The sequence below is a fragment of the Alexandromys fortis genome, unplaced genomic scaffold (assembly GCF_014885135.2).
Source record: "Alexandromys fortis isolate MF-2015 unplaced genomic scaffold, M_Fortis_MF-2015_v1.1 scaffold_7, whole genome shotgun sequence".
Classification (NCBI taxonomy): domain Eukaryota; kingdom Metazoa; phylum Chordata; class Mammalia; order Rodentia; family Cricetidae; genus Alexandromys; species Alexandromys fortis.
Window position 1 is genome coordinate 1,202,833 of NW_026067920.1, and position 11,425 is coordinate 1,214,257.

Sequence of the window (11,425 nt, forward strand, 5' to 3'; positions counted from 1 at the left end):
CTGAGGTCTAGGCAGGGCAGGTTTCTCCCCAGACTTTGTTCCTTGGTTTACAGACACATCTACCCTTGTGTACTGTGTGTACTGAGATCATCTTAGGAGAACTTCAGGTACCATGAATGGAACCCCAAGCTCACAACCCTTTGAAATTAATTACCCGTGTCCTGTGTCCATACTGTTTAACACTGAAGTCTTATGATTAGAATTTAAACAAGCACATTTGAGGGAACATGGACCAGCTCATAAAAGGGGGGTGGCAGAAGTGACTCTGAGGGGACACACAGGTCAAGGGATTCTAGTAAAAGTGAAATGAAGAGAATTCCACCAGGAGAAAAGTGAAGTCTCAGGGACAGTGGGCACACAGATGACACTGGAAGAGGCCCTTCCTGCTCTGTGAAGATTTGAACAAATTGAAATCATAGGCGGGCATCAAAGCTGGGCTTTGAATCCCTACCGCTGCTCTAGGTTTCCTGCATGGATCTCTTAATCCACAAAAGCTATGATAGTATCTGTCCTGCTGGCCACAAAGGACCCTAGTCACTAGCTCCTCCTTAAAGGGAGCAAAGAGGTTACTTTTTTAGCTCTAGTTCCCAGCTTCTCCATCTTTCCACCCTAAGCAGAAGCAGCTCCAAGTCCCTAGTTCCCATCCCCCTATCTTTTGTCCCTGGTGCCATGTGCCCCACCATAGCGTCTATGATGTCCCCAAATTTGGACCTGATTTCAGCCTGGCTCTGCTGTTTGCCTTTTAGAAAGTCACTCAGCTTCTCTGAGCCTCTGAGACTTTGTCAGTCCTAGTATTCAGGCTTCACCCTGTTCTAGAAGGATGAACAAGGCCCTCATTTTGTGAGGGTCCATGGATCACACCAAGCCCACAACTGATGCTAAATAAATGTCTTTGGATGAGGGAGGGGACTATCAACAGACCCCTAGGCTCATCCTTGGGGCTAGTGTTTCAAGCCTAGAATCTGCCCACCCTTTCTTTCCTTTCCCCAGTCTTCAGCCAAGCACAAGGCCCAGCCATTCTGGCTGGGGAATAGCTTTTCTTCCCTTGTAGGAAGCACGGATCCAGGAGGAGGCAACCAGACTGGAAGATGAGGCACAGCAGACAGGCCTGCGGCTCCAGCAGCAGCTCCTTGCAGAGGTGCAAGAGGCAGGGCAGCTGCTACAGATGCACTCTGAAAGGGCCATTGGGCAAGCATTGTTGGTGCATGCAAGGAATGTGGCCAGTAAGGGTCGGACAAGGGACAAGGAAGACTTCAAGGTGAGAGCCAGGCCCTGTCCTTTGACACCAAGGGGCAGGAAGAATGGCATTTTCCCTGCCTGTCTTTGAGCTTCCAGCCTATGGCATGTGCCTGGCTTGCCAGTCAAGAATCACGCAGCCCTGAGCTGTGGCCTGTCAACTCTGGTTCTGTATCAGCCAGAGGCACACCTGGCTGGCTTCCCTCTCCACTGTCTAGCGCACAGCAAAACCGGATCACAGCTGAGTGTTGTGGCTTTCCCTGAGGCTTTGCAGACAGACCCTGATGGCCTCATGATCCACAGCTCAGCTTGGATGAGTGGGCAGTGGCTCGCTGTTTCCGTTGGTTGCCAGGGCGAAGTGACAGTGGTCAGAATAGTGACAGTGGTCATATGAGTGTGGTACAATATCCGGGTGCCTTCTCCACCCTGCTTCCTCAGATTCCACACAGCCCGGGTTGGATCCTCCTTCTGAATTTACAGATGGGGAAAGTGGGGCTTCTCATTGTACAAAAGACACCCTGAAAGCATGGCAGGTAGTGAGCAGTAGAAATGAAGCTGGAGCCAGGTCTTGGCTCATCTCCAGTGCCCGCCCTATATCTCCTTAGTTACCCACTGGATCCATGAGGTGAGAGGTCTGACCGAGGCCGAAGGCCATGGTGTCTGTGGCCTAGCAAACACAGATATGTACAGCCTGGTAGAATGACAGAACCGATGGAGTCTCTCACCCAGTAAGGCTTTGTGCTAATGCTCAAATGAAATGACCCACCCCCAGCAGGCTTCCCAGAGTTTACATCTGATTGGCCAGAACTAGATTAAAACCACTTTCTCGACCATTGTTGCCAAAGGGAAGTAAGATCATCATGACTGACTGAAAGCAACCATGCTCACCCTGCCTGAGTCCGGGCCAGTCCTGGTTGGAGAGAGGGTAGAAAGTTCAGTGCAGGGCAGGTGTGACTGTCCAGGTGTCCCTGTCTCTCCTGCTTACAACAGAGGACGCTGGTGGAGACGGTGGTGGAGAGTGTGTATGTGACCAGCACCAGTGTCGGCCACCTCGTGCAGGCGTATTACCAGCGCGTCGGGAAGCTCCTGCAGGCCCACGAGGAGCAAGTGCTGCAGCGCCTGAAGACCCTGCAGGGTAGGTGTCTCCCCAGTGGTGGCTTTGCAAGAGGGGAGTCGGTGTGGCCCACCTGGGGAATCCAGTTTGTTTGCGCACGTGCATGTGTGCATGCATGCATGCATGTTTCCCTTTTTGACTCAAAAGCCTTTGTAAAGGGTCGGGGGGGGGGCAAAAAAGCATGTATATACCATACAGCAGGTCTAGATGGTGTCTGAGAAATATCTGGGATGAATGCTTGTAAGTCCTGCTGAGAAACAGAAGTCATTCCGTCTTTGAGCTTCCTGGTAGCCAAAGAGATGTAGTAACCAGGAGTAAGAGTGGGCCCAGCAGAGCTCCTGAGACCCCGAAAATGTTCTACCCAGGCCCTCTATAGCTAATTCCCTCCCGCCGCCATGCCTGTGAAGCAATGGATGACAGCCATCCTTTCCACAGCGACACTTAAATAACACCCAGAGCTCTCTCGGGCTTTTCCTAACCTTCCTGCCTCCCTGCACGAGGGTCCTCAGAGCAGCACTAACTCCGCAGCTCACACACTTTACTGCATTCCCCCGGGATGGGCTGGAATTGAGCCCCAAGTAGAGGGATAGGAAGAAGGTCCTGGAGTACCGTATACTGCTCTCAACTGGGCTCAGTTGCCACCTGACTCACCCTCCCCTCATTCAGGAGGGTTCAGTTGAGATCTGGAATGTGCTCAGGAATCCACCAGTGACTCCAGGTTCCCCATCACCTGGATGGTTTTCAAAGAGATTTGGGCTTGCTTAGCAAGGGACACCTGCACATCCGCAAAGCAGTCAGTACCAGGACCTGTCATCTCCCCACACTAGGCCTCCGCTTGCTATCTGTGGGGTTATGGCTGGGCTCACCCTTCTCCTGTCCTCTGAGCTCTGACAGCCCATTCTCCTGCTCTTGAGCTTTGCTGCAGGTATGTGGCATTGGCTTCCCTGACAGAGTGCAGCAAGCCCCCTCTCTTGAAAGGACTGCTTCCCTAAGGAGCAGGGCCCAGGAAGCCTGTTCATGACTCTGCTGATGAAGCCCCTCTGTGCATGGTGGCTGCTCAGGCCCAGCCAGGTCACCAGCTGCTGGGGACCTCACTATCATCAAAGTGCAGAACCACATACCCCCCCCAAATACTCCTTTGGTATTGGGTTATTTGACAGAGGGGCATCTCCAGGAGGGTTGTCTGTCATCTGTGGTCAAGCATGGATTACTAGGTAAAGATGGCACTAAAGTAATTATGCAACAGACAGTACTCTCAGCCAGGGCACACATAATAATAATAATAATAATAATAATAATAATAATAATGTCACAATTTTTCTGAATAGGTAACTCTGCACATAATAAAGAGTTGCAGGCAATGAGTGTGAGATCAAGGCCAGATGTCTGCTCCTAAGAGTGCTCACACTTGGCATCCCATGGCCCACATGGCCCCAGCTCAGCTCACCCAACCCTTCTCCCTGCTGCCTCTGCCTCTGTGGCAGCCTCTTGCTGTGGAAGCTTGCTGTCACTTCTCCTTGCTCCTGACAGAGAGCTAGAGGGGAGCCATGGGTGCTTTGCTGTGCCAAAGCAGCCATCACATTCTCTTGCACTGGCCTTCTCAGTACTGGTGCCTGTGACGCGCTAGGAGAGCAGGTGTGTCATGCTCATCCCTTTCCCAGGCCCCCAGCTTCACCCCAGGCCCAGCAGAGTCTACCTTTCAAAGGCACACCTTGATTTCCTTGTCTCTGTGGGTCCAGGTGAGAGAATCAACACTTACAAGGTGTGGAAGAAGCAAGAATTCAGTGACCCACCATCGGGGAACCAGACAGCACCGTCAGGGAGCCAGACAATAGATACCCATGGAGCTACCCAGGCGGTGCAACAGAGGTGGGGCTCAGGGTTGTCTTGGGGTCCCTGCATGGGGTGTATTCCTCTCTACATGGTGGATTTGGGATCCTGCATGGTTTGCCTGTTGATGGCTTCCGTGGCAGAGCCACGGAATTCTTTCATTTATATCTTGGACTCCCCAGGAACCAGCCTCGAGGTGAAAATTTGTGTGAAGACTGATGTGTGTGTGTGTGTGTGTGTGTGTGTGTATGTGAGAGAGAGAGAGAGAGAGAGAGAGAGAGAGAGAGAGAGAGAGAGAGAGAGAGAGAGAGTACGGGTGTGTGTGGCAGCCCAGGCATAACCTCAACTGTTGTCCCTTAGACACCATTTACCTTAATTTTTTGTTTGTTTTTAGAGACAGGATTTCTTTGACCCAGAACAAGACAGGTCTCAGTGGCTACCTGGTCCAACTCCACATGGTTTATGAGAGAGAAGAGCCAGCCTGACAGAGAGGATACTCATGGTCTCTCCTTGAGTCCATAGTAGACTCAGCTTTCTTGAGAGTCAGGGGGGAACATGCTAGAAAGCTAGGCATTGCTGTGTGACAGACATTCCTAAGTAGACCTCCATGAAGAGAGAGCTAGGCCATTGCAGAGTAAACAGACAAACCAGAGGTTTCCTCCTTGTTGTTCCATGGATGAGAAGAATCAGGGTGACAAAGAAAAGACTGTATCCCCAGGATAGAAAGAAGGAGCGTTGGGGGTCAATAAAGAGGCGGTAGGTCAACTTATTTAGGGTTTTGCCCAAAGGCACCAGAGTCAGCATCCTAGCTGGATCTCTGAGACTGTGTGGACACCATGACCAAAAGCTATTTGTGGAGGAAAGGGTTTGTTTGGCTTCTGCATCCATCATGAAAAGAGGTCAAGACAAGAACTCAAGGCAGGAACTGATGCAGAGGCCATGAATGAATGTTGTTCACAGGCTTGCTCTTCCTGGCTCTCTCAGCTTGCTTTCTTCTGCAACTCAGGGCCACTTGTCCAGGGGTGGGACTGGCTAGACCCTCCCATACTCATCATTAATCAAGAAAATGCCCCCAATAGCTTGCCTGCAGGCCAATCTTCAGGGGCATTTTCTCACTTGAGGTTCCTTCTTCCCAAGGGACCAACTTGTTAGTGGCCAGTTGACAATACACTAACCAGCTCAGTCAGCATGCAGCAGAGGGACTCACACACCCACACTTACTACAGCGCTTTCCACAGTGTGCATGCTATCCAATCAGCCCAGAGGCCCATCGGTGGATAAGTGGGTGAAACAAATGTGATAAATAGGTAGAGATAAATATACTTGATAAAGTATTGTTGACCCATTACAAAAATGTGGCATGCCGTTTACGGGATGGAACAGGTGGTAACCATATTAAGTGAGATAAACCAGACTCAAAATGACAAGCACACATTCTCTCTTAGGCAGAATCTAGCTCTTTAAGAAAGCATGAAATTGGAAGGGAGCTGTTATGGGAGGGGAAGGGATGGGTATGGGGTGAGGGCCGGGGGATAAGAGGTGGATGTGAGCCAGTGCAATAATAAAAGTACATGATATACACGTGTGACAGTGTTAGGTCACAGTGACTGTCTGGCCAGAAGTACTTTAATGAGAAAAAAGGGGACAAGTAGATAGATCATGGGTGGGAGATCATGAGTGGATGGAACTTGGATGGATGGATGGATGAATTATGAATAAATGGATAAAGGATCATGTATGGATTGATGGATCGTGGCTGGCTAGATGAACTATATAGCTGGGTGTATATGGATGGATGGATCATGGGCAGAGTGATGGATAGATGGAGATGAATGGATAAGTGGATCATGGATAGATGGATAACTGGGTCATAGATGGATTGATGGAACGTGGATGGGTGGAGATGGATAAATGGAAGGATGGGTGGATAGACCATGGATAGACAGATGGATCATGGGTGGAGAGATGATTTGGTCTTACGGGATGAATAGAAATGTAAGGCCAAATGCAAGGAAGCAAGGAAAGGTATCCCTGCAGCCTAGAGAGAAAGCAGAGGGCGAGACAGCATCCTTACGCCTTGTGTACCCCCAGGGCATGCCTATTGGTGCTAAAGGTGACTTCCGCCTTCAGAACTAGTCAGCCTTTCTGGAAGTTGCCCCAGAGATGGAAAGGAGGTGAATAATAGCCACGGACTACAGGACAGGAATAGATGTCCCTCTTTGCAGAGGGCCAGAGCACGATCTGCTGAAGAGGGAGAGAGGGAAGGGTCTGTGCCCAAGAGAGAAGGATGCTCTCGGTGTGAGGGACCTGGCCTCTGCCCAGCCTCCATTCTTACTCTCAGAGTGAACTGGCTTCCATAATAAGGTTTTCTCAGACACTGATCCCACAAAATGAGCTTCCTTGGTGGTCTTGGAAGGTCTCTGCCCTTCATGGGAACCTCTCTCCTTAGGAAAGATTTTCTGCCCATGAGAAGATAGATGCCAGTGTGCAGCTGTAAGTCCCCACCTAGGAATGTCCTGACTTTGCTTCTGTCCTGCTGATGTCCCCAAACGTTCCTAGGAATCTAAGTGTCGTGTGCATGCAGGATATCTTAAATATCACCATGCTTTAAGGCCGTGCAGCTTCAGGGTCAGAGTTGAACTGTTTGGAAAATATGACCGCGGGAAGTCACACATGTTTTCCTGGCTCCTCTCCAGGCTCCAGGACACACGTGCAATGAAGGGTCACAAGTCCGTGGTATAGCGTGTCTTTTGGAAGGGGTTTGTAGGGACCTCTTGGCCCAGGGTTCCAACAGTGCTAACAATCCCTTCATGCCACCAGGATGCTGTCACGGCAGAAGAAATTCCTGAGCCAGTTCACACAGCACCAGCAAGGCCGCCTGAATTGTCAAAAGGAGAAAGCGCGCGAGCTCGACCAGCTCGAAGCCCAGCTTGAGGCCCAGCTGCAGGTAGTTTGGGGGTGTGTCACTAGAGGCGGGGGCCTAGAGTACAAGAGAGAGGCCATACCTGGGCTTACAGCCAGCTACATGGGACACTGTAAAACAAAAAAGAACAAAACCCTGTGGCCCCTTCTAAACCTCTCCACCTCTGTGCCTCTCTGTCTGTGACATCTTTGACTCTCTGAGTTCCATTGGCCAACACAGTGTGACTTCGTGAAGAGAGTGTGAGCCCCTTGAAGACATCAGGTCCCACATGGCCCTGGTGTATGCAGGGCATACATGCTGAGCAGCCCATCTGCCCATGGCTTTGGACGTAGTAAAGGAGTGAGCATTTCCCTGTGTAGACCGCCACCAAGACGGCTGCAGGGTGTGGGAGCCACCACCTCTGCCTCTTGGGCAGTACTGACAGTAACTGAGGCTCACACTCCAGGTAGAGCATTTAGGGAGGCTTAGCTCTCAGGCCATTTAGTCCACAATAAAAAAAAGTCCCAACCTGGAAGATTATGTGATGTGACTATACCCCCAAAGTATCTGTCTTAAAAACATGGGGGAATTACAGGATGCCTTAAAACAAGATCAGAGCATGACAGTATGGTTCTGCAGGTAAAAATGACTTGCTACTCAAACCTGGACCTGTGCTCCATCACCAGAACACACGGTAGAGGGAGAGAACTGACTTCCGGAAGCTATCCTGTGACCACCATGTGTGCACTGAGGCACACACACACACACACACACACTACTACTACTACTACTACTACTACTATTACTACTATTACTACTACTACTTCTTATTACTGCTACTACTATTACAAACAAATAGATAAATAAAATTTAAAAGAAAAATCAGAATTTCAGAATGAAGGCATGTGACAGTGATTTGGCCTTTTCCGTGTCCATCTGGACAGGAGTGGCAGTAATGACAGCGGTCTTAAGAATCCTGTCAACGATAAACTTTTGTTCCCAGGGGTCCATTGCAAATGGTAGCTGATCTGAGAGCTCTCAGCACCTTCTCAGAGCCACTGAGGTGGTAGCTGGAGTGAAACTTACTACAGATAGGAAAACTAAGGTTAGGAAACCATGGCTTCTGGGTCTTCTGGCAGCCATGCACTGGAGGGGAAGCAGGGCAATGGCTGAGTACCCAGTGTCCTCGTTTGTGTACAGTGCTTTGAGACTAGGAGAGGAGACCCAGGTGTCTAGAGGGGCACCCTTTGTCTGTCCTGATCCTGTCTTCATGGGGTTCTGCTTGGAAGGTCCTTTTCCACACTGGGACATGGGATGTCATCACCAGCCATCTCCCACCGTGTAAGGCTTTAACTCAGGGGTGAGGGGCTGAGATTCAACCTGATAGTCTTCCATTTGTCTGGCAGGAAGCTGAGCAGACCTTTATCTCAGAGCTGGCGACACTGGCCCGAGTGCCCCTTATTGAAAACAAGCCATTCTCCAGCAAGCGAGGACTGCCAGGTAAGCCTCTGCACTGTGCTGCTGCAGCGGGAAGGGCTCTGAGCTCAGAAGAGTGGATGCCAGTCCACAACCATCGAGCTTAGGTGTGGGTGCCAGCCCACAGCCACCATTAATCAGCTGTGTAGCCTTGGGGGCCCTGTACAGCTTCTCTGGACTTCCCTGCTCTCTGTACATCAGGACATAACAGAGACTCTGGTTCTCTAGCATCCCATTATGCCCGTTCCTGGCTCTACTCCTCTCTGACCTCATCTTATTCTCATCTCTGTTTTCCCATCTGTCAAATGGAGAGATGACACCTCTTCCCCTGCCAGAGATACATCAGCAGCATCCCGCTGATGTCATCTGGTGGTGGAAGTGGTTCACAGGTGTTGCACACACATGTTCTGGCCAACACCTGCACTCTGCCCTCTCCCATTCCTGTCTCCTGGATCCTGGATGCTGTGGGTGAAGCAGAAACAGAGCCTGGTGCACCCAGTTCCATCCCAGCTCTGTCAAGAGGAGGCTGTGGGGTGTGGGGATGTTCCTCTTCGGGATGTTCAGCTTGCTTAGCAGTGATATGAGCACAAATGGGTACGAAGTCCACCTGCCCACCAGGGTTGCTTACAAATCGTGGAGGCAGGAAGCACCACCTAAAGTCACGGAGTCATCCTGGGCCTGTCTGTCTTCTACAGAGAAGCCGGTAAGAACCAGAAGAAAGAAGCCCCCACCTCGGGAGAGAGAGGACCTGGGGCCGCCCAACAATGATCACCCTATGCAGGCAGACCATATCACAGGACCACTCAGGTGAGAAGGATCCCAGCCCACTGCCTTTCTCCTGACTTCTGTCAATTGTCTGAAGTCTGGGAGTGAGTGACCCTTCTCGGGGTACTCCTGTGAGGCCCAGGAAAGGCTGGTAATAAAATCTGAGAATAATGGGCAGGGAGGGACCATAACAGGAGTTGTCTGCATTGCTGGGAATCATCACTGGTGAATCAGTTCTGGGGCTGCTGGGTCAACTAAGCTGGTGTCTCCATTCTCCTCTGGTGCTGGGTGGCTTCTGCTGGGTTTTTTTGCACATTGCGTTCATCCCCGGAAGTTTCTCTTCTTCCGGCTGGATGGTCCTGCATCCACAGGGCAACATTCACGTCCCATCTGTGTCCACAGCAGCAGAAGGCTGGGTCAGCAGGACAGCGACGCTGGTGATGGAGAGAACTCGAGGAAGATGCTGCAGAGAAGAAGCAATCTGTAGCTGGAACCCTGCTGAGATGGACCTACTGTGCGCCTCGCTTCCTCTGTGGCTGCAGCCTTGTGGTTCAGATTGGGCCCCTAGTTGAAGGCTGATCTTGAGAGAGGGGATGCCACCTACCTTAGATAGTGGAAATGGCATAACCACCAAGTGCCTGGGATGACCGGAGGTGGTGGAGACAGGCCTTGGAGAACCTCGGCTTCTGCCCTGGTGCACTTTCCCAGACTGCTTCCTCTCTCAGGAGCGCCCTCTACTCCTGCCCTCCAGCCTCACAGTGTCCTGGTGCTACCCAATGGCCCTTGGTTCCCAGCATCTCCACAGAGTCCTACCTGCCAGGGTCTCAGTATTACTGGTGTTGTCTGAGCCCAAAGTCATTGTTTCACTCCCTTTGCTCCATAGTCATGTCCTGCCAGTGTCCCAACCAGGACCAGCCAACTTTCGCTCTTGGTAGCTCTTTTGGTTCAGGAGTCCTGGGACCTGGTTACTCAAGGATGTCAGAGTCTCAGAGCCAGGGTCCTTGACACAGCCATGGAGTTTCAAATCCATAGGCCTGTTCTGAACTGTTTGGAGCTTGGGGACCGACCACACGTGCCTGTCACATACCACGAGATCTCCTCCTTGGGCATGGAGGACATAGGAGAATATCTCTACCCTCAGGCTTCACTGAGAAGGGAAATATTCCAGCAGCCAGCAGTCCCTACCTTGAGGAGAGGTCCCCAGGTCACCTGCTCCTCCAGAGGGGTGGGAAGGACCTTCCATAAGCTTCCAAACCAGCCCCACTTGCCCCCTAGGTCAGAGGTCTTTCCCACTCAGGGGACAATCTCTTTCACCATAAGGTATCCCCAGTCATGACTATCAACATTTTGGGTGTGATCACTCTTTGCTTGGGTGTGAAAGCTGTTGATGCCAAAGATGGAGTCTCTCATGTCAGACCCAGACCCACGTGCAGCCAGGAGGCTGTGAATGGCACACACTGGTGCATTTGAGATGAGCACTGGTACACATGAAAACACTGCTTCACACTCTTGCCCAGGAACACCGGTGTGCCTGAGAGTGATGCCTGAGGCCAGGCACTTCCGACTGAGGGCTCGGCTGATGCAGCATCCGGCCTTCCTTCTTCTTCCTTCTTCCATTCCCCTGCTCCTGCTCCTCCTTGCACATGAGCCATCCCAGACTCATTCCGAATAAAAACCTCTAGCCCAGGAGTTGAGGAGTTGTTCTCGCTGTTTCAGGCCTGTGGGGACCGAGGCTTTCCTGTGCATTGTAGAGTGATGGGCAGCAACCCTGGGGTCTACCCAACTGTTCATCTCTGGTGTTTCCCAGTGATAGGTAAATGTGTGCCTCCCCTGGGCAAGCCCAACACTGCAAAGCTCTACAGTACCACAGATTTCTAGAACACGCTGGCTTCTGTGACACAGTAGCCCCTCTCAGGGATTTTCTGGACTTTCGGGGATTTTAGTTTCTTAAAATATGAACTGGAACTGGCTAGTTAGAAAGGTGGCCCTCATGGAAAGCATGTGTATACATTGTGTGTATACTTTGTGTGTGTGTGTGTGTGTGTGTGTGTGTACATTTGGAGACCAGAGGACAACCTCCCATATGGCTTCTCAAGTTCTAT

The 11,425-nt window shown here is 51.1% G+C and overlaps 1 protein-coding gene across 2 annotated transcripts in view; it reads left to right on the plus strand.

Annotated features, from left to right (window-relative positions):
* Evc (EvC ciliary complex subunit 1) overlaps nucleotides 1-11,033 on the plus strand; it is a 38,196-nt gene extending 27,163 nt beyond the window's left edge. Inside the window, exons 15-21 of one of the 2 annotated variants that reach the window (XM_050141076.1) lie at nucleotides 1,052-1,258; nucleotides 2,227-2,371; nucleotides 4,090-4,219; nucleotides 7,001-7,127; nucleotides 8,489-8,582; nucleotides 9,254-9,365; nucleotides 9,726-11,033. In XM_050141076.1, the coding sequence (XP_049997033.1) occupies nucleotides 1,052-1,258; nucleotides 2,227-2,371; nucleotides 4,090-4,219; nucleotides 7,001-7,127; nucleotides 8,489-8,582; nucleotides 9,254-9,365; nucleotides 9,726-9,810 (900 nt within the window). In that variant the 3' untranslated portion in view covers nucleotides 9,811-11,033. The remainder of the gene's footprint in view (nucleotides 1-1,051; nucleotides 1,259-2,226; nucleotides 2,372-4,089; nucleotides 4,220-7,000; nucleotides 7,128-8,488; nucleotides 8,583-9,253; nucleotides 9,366-9,725) is intronic. The other variant, XM_050141077.1, reaches the window with a different exon arrangement.
* Nucleotides 11,034-11,425: the final 392 nt, after the last annotated feature.